Here is a 22,467-nt window from a genome sequence, read left to right as displayed (position 1 = left end):
AAATATTCTTTTTTTTTTTTTTTTTTTAAAAACCATTACCTTCTGTCTTGGAGCCAATAGAAGAGTGGTAAAGGTAGGCAATGGGGGTTGAGTGACTTGCCCAGGGTCACACAGCTGGGAAGTGTCAGAGGCCAGATTTGAACCCAGGACCTCCCATCTCTAGGCCTGGCTCTCGATCCACTGAGCCACCTACAAAGTATTCTAACATGGGCTGACCACCTGAAAGGGAAGCTGACTGAGGGAGTTTGGGTTGAAGAGTTTAAAGATGAAGATGGGGAAGACATAAAGAAGGTAAAGAGACACAGAGGCGCAGGGTATCTCAGCGTGGCATTCAGCCTGTCAGATGCTCCTCTGATGGGATGAGAGAGAGCCACAGGCCAAAGCAGGTTTTATTGAAGTTCCAAGGAAAGGGGAAGGGGAGATAGTTAATCAATCGTGTGACACGGTAGAGAATTAAACATCAGTTTGGCAAAGGACCACCAGATGAAAGAGCTGGAGGCTAAGACAACGGAGTGGCCAAGGCCCAGCCCGGAGGTTCATTTGACCTTGGGCCTGCAGGCGTGGGGAGGGTCAGAATACACAAGGTTTGAGTCCCAGTGCAATGCGGGGATCCAGAGTGCAGTTATGTGAAATGCTAGAAATACATCCCCAAGTCTGGTACATGAGCACACTGCTCATAAGTCAGCTTTTGAATGCGCCTTTCATTCTTTCATGACTTGTTCATACCTGGAACTCCACAGAAAGCTTCAGGTAGGAGGTGGCATTTGAGCTGGGCTTACAGGAAAGGCAGGAATCCATCAGATGAATTGAGGAAAGGGAGGACTTTTTGGATAGACCGAACGCTGTGAGCAAAGGCATGAAGGTGGGAAAGAACAGGGCATGTTTAGGTGACTCGAAACACTTTTATCTTCATGGACTCCACAGTCCACTCAACAGAGATACATTAGAAAATGTATATTTTATTTTATTTTATTTTTTTATTGAAAATGTATATTTTAAAGTTACAAACAAATGAATAAATACATTTCAGCAAAAAAAAATGTAGCTGATTAATGCAAAACACCAATAAAATTATTATTATTTTAAATTTGAAGGAACCAAACAGCTCATCAATCCAATACCTGCTAGGAGGGGGGAATGAATTTTTTAAAACCCTTGCCTTCTCTCTTAGAATCAATAATGAATATTGGTTCCAAGGCAATGGAGGTTAAGTAACTTAACTCAGGGTCACACAGCTAGAAAGTATCTGGGGCCAGGTTTGAACCTAGGACCTCCCATCTCTAGGCCTAACTATCCACTGAGCCACCTAGATGCCCTGGAGGAACAATTTTGAAAGAGGAGTATGCTCTGTATGTTAAGATTCTTAAATTTTAATTATAGAGCAAACATGTCTCCATTTCTTGTCCTAAGTGAAAGAAGTAGCCCTTTTCTAGAACAGGGTGAGCTAAGGACCTTTTTGTATCATGGAGTTATTTGCTAAAAGGTATGAACCTTTGTTTAAAGCTGAGAGATTTCAGAAGGGGAAATAGTTTAAATGACAAACAGAAACCATTCATGGGTTTGGAATTATAATGAATAAACCTCATTGGTATTCCTTTTTTTTTTTTTCTATTTCTAGTGAATGTTTTGTTTCAAGACTTTTGACTCTTCTACTTTGCATAAATATCATTTTCTCCACCCCTAGGTCAAGTTGTCAAATGTATCTCAAGTGATATTTTATTAATTCTCTGCAGTAATTAATGGTTGACAATCATTTTTACTGCATAAATTGTTGGTTGACAGGTCTTAGCTATTTCTCAGTTTAAAGAGCTTAAACAAATCTCACAAATCTCAGGAAATTATCTTTTAAAAATCTTTTTTTTATTTTTAGGGATATCAGTTAAATATGGATTATTATCTGACATTACTATTTATATACGGATTAGCACTCATTGAAAGGGGGACAAAGCAGGTATGTATCATCTGACCTATAGAAACGTGTAAACATTTTTTTCCATTTATTCACTTACATTTAGCTGCTTTGGAAAATGGAACTGCTGATTTTTAAAATGTTTTTAAAAGTTGGAACTATTCGATGACTCTTCTGTCATATGCTTCTAAATCTGAACACCCAGAACCAGTAACTGTGATTATGAAAGTAAAACAAATAATGGGAAGCAATTTACACTGGCTAATTATCCCACTTATTCTAAGCTTGGCTTGTGTTTATATTCAAATGTGACATTTTAAACTCTTAAATATCTAATTTTAAGTGAAATTGAAAGTCATTTATACATCTAGATCATATTTTTGGATTATATATTGATGTTTTAATATTGAAGTTTAATCGCTCTGAGACTCAGTTTCTTCATCTTTTAAATAAGAGGATAAGACCACTGTAGTACCTTTCTTTAGGAGTATGATTCTATTTTTCTGGTTCTTCATTATCTTCTGTCTTTCTTCAATTATCTGATTGTCATATTCCTCAAGTACATGTAACCTTGACATTCTTTCTGCTTTCTTACTGCCATAATAAAGAAATCTATAAATTCAGTATGAATGAAGAAATGATGTAGGGGAAGCTTGTGAATAGCACACTGGGTAGAGCATTTGGCCTGGTGTAGAGAGGACTTGGGATCAAGTCTAACTTTAGATACTTCCTAGCTGTGTGACTCTGGGCAAGTCACTTAATTCCATTTGCTTAGCCCTTCCTGCTCTTTTGTTTTAGAATTGAAACTAAGGTGAAAGGTAAAGGCTTTTAAAAAAACCTTCTATTTGTATCTATCTTGTACTATATTAATATAAATCTGACTTATTAGTGACCTGTAGTAATTTAACTTGCCTAAATTAACACTTTCTTCCTGCTTATAGAATTTTAACGTAATACCAATTTGCAAAAGACCTGGGATTTCTTAAATATGGTTTGAGGGCTTCCTCTACCAATGCAGGTCTATAACCTGCCTACAACTTAGTAGATTAACCCATGGGAGTTGTTCAAGGCACTTAAAGCTTTTAACTGCTTTGTCCAAGGTACATGAGAGGTGGGGTTTGAATATCCCAGTTCTACCTGGCACTGTACCCCATGCCACACTGCCTCTATGGATTAATTAATATTTTAATTAATTAACTTCCTAACTAATTATTTAATTAACTAATTAATGTTTTTATTACTATTTGAAATGATGTGTGTGTGAATTTAAAATATATATGTATTTATCTATTTTTTAACCCCATACCTTCCGTCTTAGAATCAATATTGTATATTGGTTCCAAGGCAGAAGAGCAGTGGGGTTAGGCAGTGGGGTTAAGTGACTTGCCCAGGGTCACACAGCTGGGAAGTGTCTGAGGCCAGATTTGAACTTAGGACCTCCTGTCTCTAGGCCTGGCTCTCAATCCACTAGCTATCCCCCAAAATATATATTATTAAACTTAATATTGTATTGCATTATGTTTTTTGACTTTTCCTTCATGCCAGGTCCAAATTCTAAAATTATGGAGGAAGGGTGGTGAGGTGGATAGGGCACTAGATTTGAAAGTCAGAGGACCCAGGATCACATCGTGAAGGTCTCTAACCCTCTCTGGCCTCAGTTTCCCTATCCAGAAAGTGAGGGGTTCCAACTAGATGACCAGTAAGGTCTAAATTCCCGAGCTGACATTTCTTCTGATCTGACTTACCTTTTATTGCCACATCAGATTTTATTAGCAGCTTGTTAGTGGGTGAGCATCTCTCCTGTCGTTTTATAAATAGCGATGCTGTCTTTCCTGCCACCCACCCCAGCGTGGCTCTAACCCTGCTGAGTAAAGTCACGCTCTCCCCAGGGACATTACAGTGCTTTGATCAGGAATGATAAACCGAATGCGCTTAGTAAAATGTGCCAGTTTTCAGAGCAGCGGCCGTTACCACTTCAAATTTTTGTTGTAGTCGTTTATTTTTTTAAACCCTTGCCTTCTGTCCTAGTGACAAATCCTTAGGCTAGGCAGTTGGGGTTAAGTGTCATGCCCAAGGTCACACAGCTGGGAAGTGTCCGAGGCTCTGTTTGAACCCAGGATCTCTTGACTCCAAGCCTGGCGCTGTGTGCCCTGTGCTCCCTAGCTGCCCTATGGGTCTTTACGTTAAGGTGCCATCTTCTACTTTGCAATACAGGCTCAAGAGAAGTGGGGATTCCACTAGAAGTAGCTGATTGCAGAGAACACAATGAATGAATGAATACATTTTTTTCACATTTCCTGTAGCCTTTCATTTCAACTAGACCTGGTTTTTTATTCTTGCAGGATTATCCTAAAGCTAGAAGTAAATTCATGACCATGAAAATGGAAATTGAGAAGAATGAAGATTGTAGGAATTTTTTATCTTTAGTTTATTTTGGGTGTGGTTTACTGCTAGGAACTCAAAAAAGGTAAGAATTTTAATTAATAAGTACTTTTTTGTTGGAGCATTATTAATGTGGTAGAAATAGAGCAGATATGGTAGATTACATATAGGATGCCAGGATTTTTCCACGTTTGCTGTGCCTCGTTAATCTACTCTCTTCTTTTACAAAATATAGACTCCCTAGAGGTCAAGAGACCTCAGAGGTCTTTTATTACCAAAGAAGAATCTGAGGACCAGAGAGGGGGCTTAATTTGTCCAAAAACATAGTTACTTATTGTCTGTTCTGTGAAGTTCTCTCTTGTTCCCCTCCTCCCCATCTTGTGCCCACCTCCTCAGGGAAGACCTGGAAGAAATCATCCCTTCTTGTTAGAGTCGATTTATTTAAATTTATTAAGAAGGACTAAATGCAGTCAATGAAGGGCTGGAGGAGAATAGATGTTGGTGGTGTAAAAAGGGGTCCATTCATATATTAAAAGAAAAGAATCTCCGTTTAGGGTTGATAGAATCCTGTTTCCTTACACAAATAAAATAAAACTGGGGAAGGAAGCCTGTCCACTTGTGGAAGAGTGATTCTCTTTTACTTATACAGACTCGGTAACAAGTCATTCTTATAATACTACCATAGCATTTGTGTTCTCTAAAACCCTTGTCAGCTTGAAAATGATATGATTCTAAGTTTCCAGATTCAAGAGCTGACCAGACTGAAGTTTCACCAACTCTTCGTCAAAGGGTATCTTCTGTTACCTGCGTCTCCCAGCCATCGGGGGACGTGTTACTGTAGTTTACCTTCAGTGTGCCAGGGATTAAGAGTACCTTACCTCTTTCACAGACTCAGCTAAGGACAATTCTTTTCATTGCCCCCCAAAAAACAATTAAAAAAAAAAAAAGGAAAGAAAGATACCCACTAGAATGGAGAAATGTGCATTGTTTGATGTTGAAAAGGAAATTTCTAAAGTATAAAAAGGAAATGTTAAATATGGCCACCCTTCTAACTCTGTCAGAATTTAATGGAAGAGAACAATGATTTGCAGGATAAGTCATAGTAATGCACATAACATTAACTGCCTGGGTTACTTAGGGAGATGGAGAGAGAGAGCAGAATAGGTTTCTGGATTTCCAGCAAGTTGATAGGTCATGTTTATAAAAGAAGTTTTTCAGTATCTTTATTCTCATATCCTAATTATTTCTGGACTAATCCAGCCCTTGTCTACCCATCACTGAATCTTTAACAAAGATAAGCAATTAAGTAAAATCGGTCAATATGATGACTGTTTTTGACAGTGTAGGTGACATTTTTGTCACCGTAGTCCAAATACTGCTTTAATGAGAGGAGAGAGGTCTGTTCCATTATCCCTTCTATGGAACCCAGATTAGTCATTATAATTATTCAGAGTTGTTTCCTTTTAGGGGGTAGCTAAATGGTTTGTTGCATTTGGAGTCAGGAAGATATGAGTTTGAATCCTATTTCCTGCATTTTCTAGAGATGGGATCCTGGGCACGTCATTTAACATCTGTGCCCCCAGTTTGCCCATTTGTAAATTGGGGATAATTGTACTCATTTCCTATGGTTGATAAGATGACATGTAAAGCATTTTGTAAATTTCTAAAAGCTAAGTAAATACTATTGTCCTTTTTATTAGAACTTAAAAAAAAATTTTTTTTTAACCCTTACCTTCCAACTTGGAGTCAATACTGTGTATTGTCTCCAAGGCAGAAGAGTGGTAAGGGTAGGCAATGGGGGTCAAGTGACTTGCCCAGGGTCACACAGCTGGGAAGTATCTGAGGTCAGATTTGAACCCAAGACTGTCAGCCTCTAGGTCTGGTTCTCAATCCACTGAGGTACTCAGCTGCTCCTTATTTATAGTTTTTTAAAAAATAATTTCATACAATTTTTAAGCATCTAATTTATATAGTTTAAGGTTTGCATAGTAATTTACTAATCTCATTTGATCCTTTGCAACATCCCCCAGGAAGGTGATTATTATCCTCATCTGTGAGATGAGGAAACTGAGGCAGACAGAGGTTAGTGATTTGTTCAGGGTCACACAGCTACTAAGTGGCTGTCTACATTTGAACTCAGATCTTCTTGCCATCCAGCCTGGTGTTCTACCTGCTGTGCCACCCAATTGCCTTGGTGCCACCTAGTTGTTTCTAAAGTCAAAGAAGGAAGTTAAGTGACTTGGCCAAGATCCCATGGGAGTGAGGAGTGATAGAATCTAGAGTATCTGACAGTAAATTCCATGTTCTTTCCATTGCTTTATTCTGCCTTCCTGACATGTTAGGTTTGAGACAATTATGAGACACCTATAAAATGAGAGGGTTGAATTAGGTGACTTTTGTGGTCCCTTCATATTCCAGATCTGTGATTCTGTAAGAAGATAGAAAAAACCCTGCTATCAGAACTAATACGCAAGATAATAATGAATACCCTATATGTGTAATTTCATGAGGTTTTTCAGATATTTCTTATTTGATCCTCATGACATAAGTGGACCAAGCATGATTTTTTCCCATTTAACAGGTGGGGAAAATGAGGTTCAGAATTTGGTAACTTGCCCAAGTTCCTATTTCTAGTAAACTCCAGAGCTGATCTACCAACTTAACTCTTTTAACTTTGAGACTGTATTTCTGATTTCTGTAAAGAGTATTCTGAAAATATTATTTTTTTCATTTCAAGAAATCATTTTTCTCCCTCTTTTTCTTAGGCTCTTCTACTTTAATAGTAAAATCACCTTTTTTACATTTTTTGCATTGACTTCAGAAAGTAAAATTTAAAATTATGTTACATGACACTGGAGATATTGGCACTACTGCTACTACTTATGAAACTTTGAACTGTTCCATAAATAGATGTTCTAGATGGAAACATTTTAGCCTTATACAATCCGTCAAACACAACTGAACCTATTTTATGGATTTGTTAATATATGTCTCTGGGGTGCTTTGAACCTAGGGCTCCAATTGCCTGAGGTGTTTATTAAATGCTGCCATTAAAGTAAGCCCCTGAGAGCCTTAGTGATATATGTATTTTTTTCTTACATTTTGTGTTTAAAAATGGTTTTTGACATATGCTGTCCCCAGAGCTCACAGTTCATTGTGGAATGATAAGTACTGGGGGACAACGTGGAGTGAGAAAGAGTAAAGACCTTTTTATTTTTAATTTAATTTAATTTAAAAAAATTTTTAAGGCCTTTTTAAAACCACTAAATCTGGGACTGTTTTAAAGCAGCTGCCATCATTTACTGTTTTCCAAATATGCTTCACTGAGGAATCATCATATAAAAATGTGTTTTATACTGAAAGATTTATCAAAATACTTCAATTTAATGTGACATAGGATACTCTGTCCTATATACTAAAATCTCATTTCAGTGATGTGAGAATAGTATCATTATTTCTGAAGAACTTAGATTTGTTGCCTTATTACACCATAAGAATTTTGGGCACTTAAATACCGGTATTTCCCAGAGTCAAGGGATTTAAATATGGAAGGGGGGGCACAATAAGAGAACGTTAGAATCTTCTCGATGGAGTAGTGACTTTGACCCAAATTGTTCAGTGGCAAATAGCTGAGTCAGATTCAGAATTATAGATTGTCAGAGCTGAAAGAGAACCTAAAGGATTGTCTAACAACCTAAACAAGAATCCTCTCAGCTGCATCCACCACAAGTGACCATCCTGCCTTTGTGTGAAGGCCTTTTGGGAGGACTAGCTGGTCATCTTCCATGGTGGATCATTCTACTTTTGGAAAGCTCTCATTTTTTTTTTAAACTCTTATCTTCCTTCTTGGAATTAATACTAGGTATTGATTCCAAAGCAGAAGAGCAGTAAGGGCTAGGCAGTGGGGGTTAAGTGACTTGCCCAGGGTCACACAGCTAGGAAGTGTCTGAAGCCAGATTTGAATCCAGGACTTCCCAGCTCTGAGCCTGCCTCTCAATCCACAGAGCCACCCAGTTACTCCCTGGAAAGCTCTAAGAAAATTCTTAGGAATTTTTTCTTTATTTTAAGCATAACCTACATCTCCACAACTTTTGCCCATTGATCCTTGTGCCTCCTGCTAGGGACAAACCAAACAAATTTAAATCTTCCAATTACCAATAAATGCCTAATTTTTAGATGAAATTATGAATCACTCAGACTTCTTATCACTGTTAAATATTCTCATTTCTAGGCTAAATATCTCTAGTTCTTTCACCAGATTCTCAAATGACATAATCTTGAAGTTTTTCAAACTCTTTTATCTCCTAACTCAGCCTCCACAAAGACTCCATGGTCCTTTTTTTTTTTTTTTTTTACCCTTAAACTGGAATTATTATCCACCTTTGCTTTCCTCATCTTACACTTATTTAGGCTATCTGATTTTGCCCTATCTGATTTTGGGCCACATGATCATTTTGGACATTTCTCTCTACCTTTGAAATCCACTCTTTGGAAAGTTATAGTGTGGGGCAGTTAGACAGAGAACCAGGCCTAGAGATGGGAAGTCCTGGGTTTCAACTCAGCCTGAGACCTTTCCTAGCTATGTGACCCTGGGCAAGTCACTTAACCCCCTTTCCCTGTCCCTTCCTGCTCTTCTGCCTTGGAACTGATATTTATTATCAGTTCTAAGACAGAAGTAAAGGTTTGTTTAAAAAATAGAAATCACATTCAGATTTATTTTCAGTATTTTCTTCTCTATTAAGAAATTCTGAGTTGGAGTGGTCACTTGGCCCTGTTTCTCCATTATTCAACAACCGGTTCTTTTGTGTTAGTTAGAATTGGGATCAGTATAGCTGTGTTCCTTGTCACTTCCTCTACATTTTTTTGGTTTGTTGAACAATTGAAATATTTTAATGTTTTCCAATTACATGTAAAAACAAATTTTAACATTAGTTTTTAAACATTTTCAATTCCACATTATCACTCTCCCTTCTTCCTTCCTCCCCTGCCCCATTGAGGAGATAATTTGATCTAGGCCATACATTTGCAATCATGCAAAATATTTCCATATTAGTCATGTTGTGAAAGAAAACAGACCAAAAACCCCCACAAAAAATTAAAGTAAAAAATAATAAGCTTCAATTTGCGTTTAAACTCCAGCAGTTCTTTCTCTGAAGATTTTTCATCACGAGCCCTTAAGAATTGTTCTGGATCTTTTTTTTCCCCTGAGAATAGCTAAGTCATTCACTGCTGATCATCATACAATATTGCTGTTACAGTATACAATGTTCTCCTGGTTCTCATCACTTTACTTTGCATCAGTTTGTGCAAGTCCAGGTTTTTCTAAAAGTATCCTGTTCATCATTTCTTATAACCCAGTATTCAATCACAATCATATACCACAGTGTACTCAGCTGTTCCCCAATTGATGGGCATTCTCTCAATTTTCAATTCTTTGCCATCACAAAAAAAGCTGCTATAACTATTTTGGTATATATAGGCCCTTTTACTTTTTATTTGATCTCTTTAGGGTTGGGTCATTTATAATTATTCTAAGCCCTGGGAGACTTGTGTCTCCCAGGGCTCCCTGCTACAACTCCCCCCAACACCTCTTACTTCCTTTGTGGGAGGTGTTGGAGAAAGTATAAGAGAGTGTGAGGGTGAAGGGAGGAAGATAGGAAGGTAGGAGGAAGGATGGATGGGAGAAAGGAGAGAGGAAGGGAAAGGAAAGTAGTGGTCTCAAGCCCTGGCAGGGGAAACTGACCAGAGCCCTTCGGGGCTCAAATAAAAGATCAGAGAATAACTTTGAGTTTAGAATAAAATTTTCTAATTTTATTTAAATTAGAAAAGGGAAGGTCTAGGGAAAACTAGGAGGCAGATAGAAGGGGAAAAAGGCTCTGCAGGGTCCAGGGCAGAGAGAACCAGCCAGCCTCCTGGCTCAAGAGAGGGTCTCTAGGATCGAGAGAGCAAAAAGGCACCCAAACTCTTTCTTAGAAGTGGGAGGTGTCAGGGGAAGTTGTAGCAGGGAGCCTGGGAGATGTAGTCTCCCAGGGCTTAGAATAATTATAAACTGTACAGGGTACAGACCCAGTAGTGGTATAAGGGTATGCACAATTTTATAGCCTTTTGAACAAAGTTCCAAATTGCTCTCCAGAATGGTTGGATTGGTGCATGACTCCACCAGCACTACATTAATATTCCAATATTCCTTCTAATATTTATCATTTTCATTTTCTGTCACATTTTAGCCAATCTGACAGGTGTGAGGTGGTTCCTCAGAATGATTTAAATTTGCATTTCTCTATATCAGTAGTGATTTGGAGTATTTTCCATATGCCTATAGATTTCTTATCTGAAAACTGCCTTTTCGTATCCGTTGACTCTCAGTTGGGGAATGATTTGTATTCTTATAAATTTGACTCATCTTATATATTTGAGAAATGAGGCTTTTATCAGAGGAATTTGCTATAAAGTTTTTCTCTCAGTTTTCTGCTTTCCTTCTAATCTTGGTTAAATTGCTTTTGTATATGCAAAAATTTAACATAATCAAAATTATCCATCCTGCATGGCTCTCTCTTTCTTGTTTGGCTATAAATTCTTCCCTAATCTATAGATCTGGCAGATAAACCATTCCATGCTATTCTAATTTGCTTTGTTATCACCCTTTATGTCTAAATCATGTGCTGATTTTGACCTTATATTGGTATGTGGTATGAGATGCTTATCTATACCTAATTTCTGCCATATTGCTTTCCAGTTTTCCCAGTAGTTTTTGTCAGATGATGAGTTCTTGTGTCAAAAGCTTAGATCTTTGCATTTATCAAATACTCGATTATTACAGTCATTTGTTACTATGTATTGTGTACTTAATCTATTTCACTTTTCCATCATACTTTCCTCCTCTTTTTAAAGAATAAAATCACCATCAGGGGAAGCCAATAATTTATTAGCATCTCTCTTTTTGGAATAGAGAAGAGCTCCATTTGATTTCTGAATAATTGAAATTTACTCTCTATTGCATAATATGTCTTGTCCTAGGCTTGTGATCCAGTTTCCAAACTTTTCACCTATTTTTTTTTGCTTCTGAACAGGTGTTCTGTAATATATTCCCATGACAATATTCCCTCAGTTTTTCATTACATTGATCTTTACTTAAATATTCTCCACCATGATTCTTCTAGTTCTTGGATTTCCACATGAGTAGATCTTTTTAATATATGATACTACTCAGTCTCTTGCCTATTCTGCTCATTTTCATTAAGGAACACCCTTTTAGATTCATATTCCTGTCATGCATCACATTCTTCCACATCTTATTGATTACTGTCTGGTTTAATTTGCTTCCTTCTGTTAGGAGCTATAGTTTACCTTATTTCCTATGCTTCATGCAGTTCTGTCTAAGATATCTGAGACCAAGGGGTTTCATAGTTTGGACTGCTTCTTGGATTTTGTCTCCTGCAAAGTTTTGACCATTTCTAGGATTATTTTTCTTCTTATGTATGTAATAACTCCTCCTCTCTATAGTTTCTAGTTAGATGTACATATTGGCAGATAGTTTTTGCCGTCTCTTCAGTTTAAGGTCTTGCTTTGTTTCAGGGAATAATAGAATCTCAGAGTTGGAAGGGATTTTTGAGATCATTTAGTTGGACTCATACCTTACCTTAAAGCTTCATTCAGCAACAAATAACAATGTAGCCTTTTCTCAAAGACCTCCAATGAGAACAAATGCATCATGTTTGAAGGCAACACATTCTTCTTTGGACAACTTTTGTTAGGAAATTATTTCCTTGCATCAAACTTAAAATTATTTCTTTGCAATTTCCACCCATTGCTTCTAACTCTGTTAATACTCAAGGAGGACAATTCTAATCTCTCTTTTATTTGGCAACTCTTCAAATGCCTTTCAAATTCCATTCTTTGTTTTTGTTTTAAATTTTTTTTAGAAATTCCTTTCTTCCACATAAATACCCTCAGTTCCTTCAACCAGTATTGGTATGACTTGTTCTTTATTCTTTCCACCATCTTATTCAACCATTTATGAGCATTTGCCATTTTGTCTATATCTTTTTTTAGCCATTACTTTTTGACTTAGTAACAATTCTTTAAGTCAGGAAAGCACTAGGAGAAGGCAGTTGGTTAAGTGACTTGCCCAGAGTTGGATTGCTAGGAAGTGCCTGAGGTCAAATTTGACCCCAGGTCCTTCTGCCAGTTGGCCTAGCACTCTATCCTCTGTAACACCTAGCTGCTCCAGCTTGTCTGTCTTACCTAAAATGAGGCACCCAGAACTCAACACAGTACCCAGGTATGTCTGACCAGGGCAGAGCATTTTTTAAGAAATATATTTTATTTTTCCAATTACATGTAATAACATTTTTCCCTTCCTTCCTCCCAGAGATGGTAAGCAATTTGATCTGGGTTATACATGTATTATCATACAAATCATACTTCCCTATTGGTCATTGTTTTAAGAGAATACTCATATAAAATCCAAACATAAATAAAAACACAAATAAACTAAATAAGTGAAAAATTGTATGCTTTTTTTAATTAGCATTCTGACTCCAACAATTCTTTCTCTGGAGGTAGATAGCATTTTTTGTCCTAAGTCTTTCAGAATTGCTGGCTGGGTATTTTGGAGCTATTACTTTCTTGTTTTGAAGATTATGCCTCTCAATGTAGCCTAATATAGATAGCCTTAGTTTGGGGTTTTTTGGGAGGCTATATTCTACCTCTGACTCATTAAGCGTGAAGTCTAAGAAAATCTCTAGATTTGTTTTTCCACAGGAACATCTACATCTCTGCTATCATGGACAAGTGAAGTTCATTTTTATAAGTTTCTTTTTGCTCCTGTTCACTTTTATCTTAACTATATTTGATTTTTCATTCTAGTCTAAAGGGATCTATTTGGATATGAACTATCAGCTACCATGTTAGTGATACCTCCAGATTTTGTTTTATTTACAAATTAGCAAGTATTGCATTTCATCTGTGCCTTCATCTGAATCATTAGGAAGAATATTTAAAAGTACAGGGCCCAGGGAAATTTCCCACAGGACAAGATGCCAGCCACATTATTAGGCGCTCACTGTGCCTCTATTTTAAGTTACGGTCCAGAAACCCAAACTTTGTTATAAGACATTTTCTTAATCAAATATTCCCAAATCTCGCATTCTTAGTTGCAATGGTGAAAATATTAGCTGTAAGTTCTTAGACTTTATAATCCACAGTAATTTACAGCTACCTGTGGCAATACCAATTTTCTCCAGGTAAATTACTCAAAGTGGTCATCGTATTGAGCAAGTCTTGGGAGGTTCTGTATTATATCCCAGATACTTAAATGGTGTAGACAGTAGAACTCTATTATTCGTGTCAACTTTGACTCCTTAGCTGGGAATCAGGAACCACCAACACACTTCTCTTTTTCCTCTTATCTGACTGGATGTTTTCTTTCCCCAGTCATCCCCAGATCTACTTCATCATTCCTTGAAATAAAGGAAAGCCACTTCTTCCTCAGAGTGGCTAGTTCACTCCTACATGGGAAGATCCTTTTACCTCTTACTTGGCTCTAAATATTCAGAGGTCCTTCTTTGTAGCCTGCTCTGTGTCAGCCTCAAACACCTTCCAGCCTCACAATCCCAGTCAGGATTCACTTCTGCCCATTTGAATTTTTCCCTCTCTTTTTTCTTTCTTTTAAAAGAAATCTTGAAGTTTTTTCCAAGATTTTTTTCAAGAAACATTTAATTTCCCCTAATTACCTTTAAAACTGAGACATTTCTTTAGACTTGGGATTCTTCTTTTAATATTTTGTTTTTCCCCTAATTACATGTAAAAATAATTTTTAACATTCATTAAAAATTTTTTTTGAATTCCAAATTTTTTCCCTCCCTTCTTTCTTTTCTCCTCTCCATCAGACAACAAAAATTCTGATAGAAATTTTACATTTATAATCATGTAAAACATTTTTTCATATTAGTCATTTTTGTGGAAGAGAACTTGAACTACAATAATAACCACAAAGTGGAGAAAGAAAGTGAAATATAGTATGTTTTGGTCGACTCCTTCAGGTTTTTTTCCAGAGGCAGATGGCATTTTTCATCATGAATCCTTGGAGATTGTCTTGGATCACTGTATTGCTGAGAATAGCTAAGTCATTCTCAATTGTTCTTCATACACTATTGCTGTTACTATGTACAGTGTTCTCCTAGTTCTGTTCACTCATGTAAGTCTTTCCAGGTTTTTCTAAAATCATCCTGCTCTAGAGACTTGCAGTTCTTTTTCTTTCTTTTTTTTTTTTTAACTGTTATCTTCTGTCTTAGAATCAATACTATGTATTGGGTCTAAGGCAGAAGAGAGCAGTAAGGGCTAAGCTATGGGGGTTAAGTGACTTGCCCAGGGTCACACAGCTAGGAGGTGTTTGAGGTCAGATTTGAACTCAGGAAGAGGAGTCTTCCTGACTCCAAGCCTGGTGCTCTATTCACTATGCCACCTGGCTGCTTATTTTCAAATTATCATTTCCCAAATAACATTACCTAATGAAGTTTAAAATATGAGATCATATTTAGCATAAAGGCAAATCATGCCATGAATACTTTAGAGGTCAAAGGTTATATATTTCACACCAGTGTGCTGCTTACTCTGCTGAATTTTATGTTGTAAAGGTATAGTGTTTATGGTGGTTCAGGAAGTTCATATGCAAACCGACTTTCATTTTGAAGAGCAATGATTTCATTTAATAACCAGATGGGTTCACTGAATTTAAGAGCCAATCTTGTATAAAACTACTGATGCAGACTTAATTCAATTGGGTATTACAAATTTGCAAAACATTAGCTAAGCATTGGGATGTTCAGTTTCTAATGATAATTCTGAAATAACCATTCTAACTAAAATGTCAGAAATGCCAATTTTGTTATCCTGGCTCCTGCCTTGGCATCTAAATCTAAACTTTGATTTTTAATGATAAGATCAAAACCTTTAAAAATTTTTTGGTACACATGTCACATGTTTTAACCTATTTTATTCCTAGACATAAAGATAATACCTAAATAGAGTATTTTGCTAGTTATTTTGGCAGTATTATCATGTGGTAAGTTTGTAGTTAGATTCACATCAGCCTTTAGGATTGGCCTATCAGTACATATATCCTGGAGGGATCCTGCAAATAAATGATAAACTAGACTTAGCTGGAAAGAACTGGAAAGGAAGAAGAGTGTTTTAATTTGGGAAATTGTACTGTGCCTTCAATGACCCTGTCCTTCTCCCTGAAACAGAATTATCTATAGGTAATGACAATGTTCTTTGCCTCCACAAAAGAGCTACTATAAGTATTTTTATACATATGAATTTTTTCTTTTAAAATATTTAATTTTTCCAATTATATGTACATTTAATTTTTAACAATATTAAAAAAAGTTCTAAATCTATATCGAATTGTTTGCCTTCCTCTTCTGTCATTAAGAAGGCAAACAATTTGATATAGATTATATATGTGCACTGATGCAAAGCATATTTCCATATGAGCCATGGTGTAAAAGAAAATAGATTTAAAAAAATGAAAAAGTAAAGTTTAAAAGTTTTCTTTGAACTGCAGATTCCCCCAGTTCTTTCTTGGGAGTTGGATGGTATTTTTAATAAATATTTTTTGATAGCCCTTTGGAATTGTTGGATTTTTATATTCCTGAGAAGAGTTGAGTTATCCACAGTTGAGCATCATATAATAATGTTGTTACTCTGTACAGTGTTCTTCTGGGTCTTCTCATTTCACTTTGCATCAGTTCATGTATGTCTTTCCAGGTTTTTCTGAAAGCATCCTGCTCATCATTTTTTATAGCAAAGTAGTATTCTATTACAACCATGTTCAGCCATTCCCTAATTGATGGGCAGTTCCTCAACTTTCAATTCTTTGACACCACAAAAAAGCTGCTGTCCAAAAGAGTTTTCCTTCATCATTAATTTCTCTTATTACAGGGTCAAATGGCATGCATAATTGAATGACCTTTTTTAGTATAATTCTGTATTGTTTCCAAGAATGGCCTGGCCAGTTCTCATCTCCTATCTCCCATAAGTGGGTGTGTGTTTTCCCACAGCCCCACCCACATTTCTTCTTTTCCTCTTTTGTCAACTTTGGCAATTTGATGAGTGTGATATGAAATCTCAGAGTTACTTTAATTCGAATTTCCTAATTATTCCTACATTTATAGATTGCTTGGATTTCTTTCCTTGAGAATTCTAAGATGTTAGTGTTTAAAACAGATTTATTTCATGGATGTAAGGAATGAAAAAGGGAATTATTGTAGGGAAGCTCAAGCTGAGCTTATCACCAATAAGTGAAGACCTAACTTCATGATTATGCTCTTTTTTATTCAAAGATATTTTATTTCCCTAATTAAGTGTAATAGCAATTTTCAGTATATGCTTTCCAAAATTATATAAGATCCAAATTATCTTTCTTCCTCTCAGAGCTTGTAAGCAATTTGATCAGGGTTTTCACATGTATTATTATGCAAAACATACTTCCATATTGGTCATTGTTGTAGGAGAATACGACACAGTATTGACTCCAAGATGGGAAGGTAAGGGTCTAAAAAAAAATATGCTGGCAGTTATTACTTCAGCCCACTGCCACAGGCTAAATTTCCTCATTGCTACCATCTCCTAGAAGCTTCTCTTGTTTGCAGTTCTTCCTTTCATCACTGCCATCTTCACAAAAGTTCTTCGGTATTCCCTATGGTTCTGTCTCAGACCAATCAGTTCTTGGTACTTTTCAGGCATAAACTCTGAGTCCATAGCTTTATAGAAAAGAGTTTTTGTCCTATGGGTGCTTCTCTCTCCTTTTCCATCTGCTCATCTCTCCTCTTTGCAAAGCACAAGGGAAAAAGTAGGAAGACTGCTACATCCTTTGGCTTCCACAGATTCTCACAACTGCTTATTGGATGAGGGAGAACTCTGAGAGAAAACGTTGATAGTATTTTGTAGGGAGAGACATCATTGTTGCTTACCTGTTTGCTAATAGCTATAGCTCACAATTATTTGTAGTTTAAGGTTTATAAAGCACCTTCCTCACAGCAGGGCTGTCAGGTAGGTATAGAAGTATGGGTATTAGGATTCCTATTTTACAGGTGAAGAAAGGGTCTCTGACAGATTAAGTGACAGCTAGAAAGTGTCAGAAGTAAAGGTTGAACCCAGTTCTTTTGACTCCTCTGTTCTCTCTCTAGTCTTTCTACTGTGCCACTCTGCAATTCAGTAGAATGCTACCGCTGAATTAATCAATGAATTTATTAAGTGTAACTGGAAAAGGATGCATAGCATTAAACTTGGGGTTATTAAATAAAGTCAGGCACTATTAAAATACTTCTTTGGTAAAGATTATTTCCTTTAACATTTTATTTTATAACAAGGCTTTAAAGTTAATTACTAGAAGATTTTCTCTGTGACTAGGTATACATATGTGCATATGTATAAATATATAGCATCTACTTGAACTAATAGACTTTAAAATTATTTTTTTAGGTATAATGGAGGATTACTGGAATTTCAAAAAAGCAAGCAAGAAATACAAGATAATAATGAAAACTGGTATGATATAGACCATATAAAAAATGAAGATTTACCTGAAACATTTCAAGTAAGAAAACATTTAAGTCTAAGAGATCTTTAATTTCATAATGCTTAAAATCAACTGCCAAAAATGAAGTTGAAGTACACAAACTTTGTGCTGAATTCTTTTATAAACAAATATCTAGGTAAGATGTGGGCTGCTTAAATAGGCAATCATCTGAAACTCAAATAATGTTCTGAACCTCCATCTAGGAATTTAGGGCAGTCTATGAATATATCTTAGGTAGTAGGGGGGTAGTGTATGTACTAAAATTCGTAAATCACAAGTCACTAGAGTACCAGTTCAAAGTTAGTTTAATTGATTTACTTCAGAGATAGATAACGATAACACTAGGTAACATGAACATTTTTGAGCTTTAGTAATTCTTAATAAATCTTGCTGTGCGAAAAGTTACTCCTGAAGCTTCACTCTCACTATGGTACTTTTAACAAATATATACCTCTTTTGAAGTACAGACCAACATCAGTCATTTAACTTACACAGAAAGTGCATGTTCAGTTATATTAGGCTAAAATAATTTGCTTTGAGCTCAGAAGAAAACTCAGTAGTAGGAAGGAAGAAGTAAAACACTTCCCAAGTGAAAAGAGCCAATGAAAGAGGGCTTTGAATGGATTAGAGGCAGGATAAAAAAAAATTAGCATGGTTATTTGTAAAAGAGATTGGGGAGACCCTAAGACACTAGTTAATAAGCATAAATCTCTGAGATCCTTTCCAACTCTGTGATTTTTGAGTCAGTGAAATCTAAGACTAGGGAATATTTTCTGGCCTCTACCTTCTACTTACTTCCACTTACTCCTCTTTCTTCTTTTAAAAATATTTTATTAATTTATTTCATTATCCTCCCTTTCTCTTCCCCCTCTCCAATTTTTCCTCTTACTCCTTCTCATCTTCCTCATCCCACTCTTTTTCTTTGTCTTCATTTCTTTTACATCTATTTCCACTCTCTTGTCCTTTATAAATGATTGTCAGTGGATTAATTTTTCTTTTTTTAAAAACAGGATCTTCTTGATGACTATATTAAAAAATATGAAAATCACATAGAACAGGAGACTATTTGCCGTTTTCCTGATTGTGAGAGGTCTTGCGAGACTGATATTTTAAAGAAATCTAAATATAAGGTATTGTAATTTTTATAAAATTGAGGAAACTTGAATTTATTAAATTTTGGAGTTAAGTACAGTAGGTTAAAAAAATACACAAATATTAGTCAAAATATTATTTTAAAACCCCTCGATTTCATCATGATTCAAATTTATTTCCTGTTATTTTTAAGCATTGAGTTACACATTTGATTTTCTTTATGAGTGAGAAAATGTATATGTTATGACAAAGAACTTGGATAATTTGCCCAGAATAGAATAAGATAGTTATTATAAGGATCGATTGACAGAAAGCTCTGAGGAACTTGTAATTCAAGGTCTACCGATCTTCAATTGTTTTGTAGACATGGAGAAAACATCATTGCAAGAACTTTGAATAACAAATGCCTTAGAAAAGCTGAAATAATGGCTATATATATACATATATATATAGCCAAAATACAGAACAACCAGAAAATACATTTTCTGGTTGTTCTGTATTTTGGTACTGATGATAAATTTCAGGTGGTCTAGCCTAACTAAATTTGAAGAAGCTCATCACCATAAAGTTTAAGGTTAACCTGTAAGTGGTAAAAATGTTTTTGGCTGCAGCAAAATATGGAGACCCATTTCTAAGGCAAAAAGCTGTTGTCCCATGTTGGTGAAACTGAGATGAAATCTAGATATTAAAATACTGAAATAATTATTTTTGAAACTCCAAATGAGAGTTAGGAATCATTATAACCTATTAACAGCAGGTTAGGAAAAGAAGTCTGGATTTAATCTATTACTACTGGGCTTTTTTTTTTTTGTTTTAATGTCCTGCCAGATTGAAGCTTGAGTCTGTTGTTATGGTGCTCAGTGAATGACCTTCTAGTGTTTCTGTAGTTTCAACTACAGAATACTAACAAAGCAATAGGAAATGTGGCAATATAGATGGAGGCTTGGCCTCAGGTCAAGAAGAAATTGGATTCATTTCCTGGCTCAAACATTTGTTGACTGCTTGACTCTGGACAAGTCACTTAAGCTCTCAGTCCCTTAGGAAACTCTTGAAGATTATAAAGATTATAAAGTTAGGGATGAGTTGCTGATCTACATTGGTAGAAAAAGTTTTCATGCTGGATTTCCATTCCTTTAATGAAATCAGTTACTGATCAAAATTTAGTGAAAGTGGCCCAAGAAATCTGTGAAAACATATGAATAACTCATGCAATTTAATAGGTCAATAGGCTATATGATTATATATGTGTGGTCTTAGGGCTATATCTCATTGCCAAGATATTATCAGAAACCATATTGCCAAATAGGCGCAAATTCTTACTTCCTCAGTCTATGAAGAAAAGATCTTTGAATAGACCCGATAATTAAAAAAAAAAATCTAAGTTAAGCCTTAAAAGTATTTATTAAATGCCTGATGTTTCTCTGATTCATGGCAAGACTGGTTTTCATGCTTGGATTATGTTCAATTTTAAAATGACTTATTAATTTTTAATATTTTATGTGTATAATTCAATACAAGAAAAAGGCTAAATTATAATCATCTGCAGAAATATCTTAGAATACAGAATTAGTGTGAGGGCCTTTAAGAGTTCCTTTAATCTTTAATCTTCTTTCATTAGCACATTGGTTAGAGAATTGTCATGTCAATAGTCAGAATGAAGTAGGTGCTGTAAGAGGTAGAGAATAGGACAGAGAAGAGAAAAGACAGAAATACATCAGCAGCAAGCCTTGAGATGAAGGCCTCGTTCCTAAGTGAGGTCAGTGACGCAAGAGGAGGCCGGTCACATAACCTTTAGGAGCAGGAGACGTAGAACATGAGGTTTCTAAGAGCTCCATTCCTCTCTTACGATTGGCAACATCTGGAATTTTTTTGTTAATTTGGTGAGTCAAATGCCCTACAGACTCAATATTTTATATTGATTAAAAGAGATGGAGAAAGATATTTAAAATACTGTATCTATAGATCCCTTGCTTAGGAATGCTGTAATAGTGGGATATTCAAGAAAAGGTGCAACAATGATTCATTCAGCATCTTTGTATCCTGATTATTTGTTTTCAAAAGTTAGGTGATACCTCTGGAGATGCTTAATAAAATCTGTTTTCCTGGCTTGTCTGGATTAATTAAATTATTATTTCCAATAGAGCAGAGAGTCTCCTTTAAAAAATAATAACAACAAAAAAAACCCCTTACCTTCTGCCTTAGTGCCAATTCTAAGTCAGAAGAGTGATAAGGGCTAAGCAATTGGGGCTAAGTGACTTGTCCAGGGTCACACAGCTAGAAAAATGTCTGAGGCAAGATTTGAACCTAGCTTCTCCCAAATCTAGGCCTGGCTCTCTATCCATAACCTGAGGTCTAAGAACCTTTTTTAAAAAATCCTATTTTGATATATGTTTTATGCATTTGAAAATTAATTCTGAAAACAAGGCCTTAGACTTCATCAGACTGCCATAGGGGTCCATGCCAAAAATGTTTAAGAACTCCTGCTATTGAGGAAGTTTGCTCTTTCTGATCTTGACAAAAAAAATTGCCATTTTACAAAATATGCTAATTGATACTCTCAAAGAAAGTTTATAACTATTGAACTTAGTTCTTTTTGGTGGAACATCAGACAAAAAAGATTAAAATTATGGATTTACTTCCCAGATGAGTTAGTTAACAGTTCCATGTCCTTAGTCTGTACCTCAAATCATGAGGAGAGAGGGAGCAAAGAATAGAGAGAAGAATGGAAAGAAAGAGAGAGATGAATAGAGAAAATAGCGATGAAGAAGAAAAAAGAAGGGAGAGAGAGAGAGAGAGAGAGAGAGAGAGAGAGAGAGAGAGAGAGAGAGAGAAAATCACCAAACCTCTTCTGAAATCAAATAAACAAAACCTCAAATTACATCCTTTATCTATGGCAAATCAATGTTATAATTTTCCAACACAAAGTTCAGCATATCAATATTTTTCTGCTTTCTTCTTGTAGATAAGACACTGCATGTCAACTCATTTAGAAAGTTGTTGATAAATGACTACCTTTCTTTTTTTTTTTTTTTCCTGTACTAATTTATGGGATATTTTATCTAAATGTAGCAATACATACTCAGCTATGACTTCTCCAATTGGTTTAAGCTCTTTATCATCCTATGCTTATCAGAGCTTCTTCTGGTTAATATTGGAATCAGGGCAAAAGTAACCTAGATTTTGTCACCAGTAGAGGTATCCTCTCCATAATTTAAAACTTTTATGTTGACATATTTTTATCTTTTTGTAGGGTTTTGTTCATCTCAGTTGCAGTGGAAACTGCAGAATTTACTTCCATAAAATTTGTTGGGAAAGGCTCAAGGATTTAAACTATTCTGGGAAAAGTGATAAGGTATTGCATTTGGTTATTATTGTTAAAACTTGGATAAAGTTTGCTTCCCTTTATGTCTACTCATTCAGTACCACCTCGTGTGAGCTGCTTTACTGGTTGCTCTGCAGAGTGATTCAGTGACTCTCTTCTGACTTGTAGGAAATTATA

The 22,467-nt window shown here is 35.8% G+C and overlaps 1 protein-coding gene across 2 annotated transcripts in view; it reads left to right on the top strand.

The window, feature by feature from the left end:
- The window catches only part of DZIP3 (DAZ interacting zinc finger protein 3), a 119,465-nt gene that overhangs the window by 30,765 nt on the left and 66,233 nt on the right, over positions 1–22,467 (top strand). For both annotated transcript variants that reach the window (XM_044670104.1, XM_044670103.1), the window contains exons 5-9: positions 1,871–1,951; positions 4,252–4,376; positions 17,780–17,894; positions 18,887–19,006; positions 22,219–22,320. In XM_044670104.1, coding sequence (XP_044526039.1) covers positions 1,871–1,951; positions 4,252–4,376; positions 17,780–17,894; positions 18,887–19,006; positions 22,219–22,320 — 543 coding nt within the window. The remainder of the gene's footprint in view (positions 1–1,870; positions 1,952–4,251; positions 4,377–17,779; positions 17,895–18,886; positions 19,007–22,218; positions 22,321–22,467) is intronic.

This window comes from Gracilinanus agilis, chromosome 3, assembly GCF_016433145.1.
Source record: "Gracilinanus agilis isolate LMUSP501 chromosome 3, AgileGrace, whole genome shotgun sequence".
NCBI classification, from domain to species: Eukaryota; Metazoa; Chordata; class Mammalia; order Didelphimorphia; family Didelphidae; genus Gracilinanus; species Gracilinanus agilis.
The sequence above is the reverse complement of the archived record's forward strand: the minus strand, read 5'-3'. Positions and strand labels throughout refer to the sequence as shown.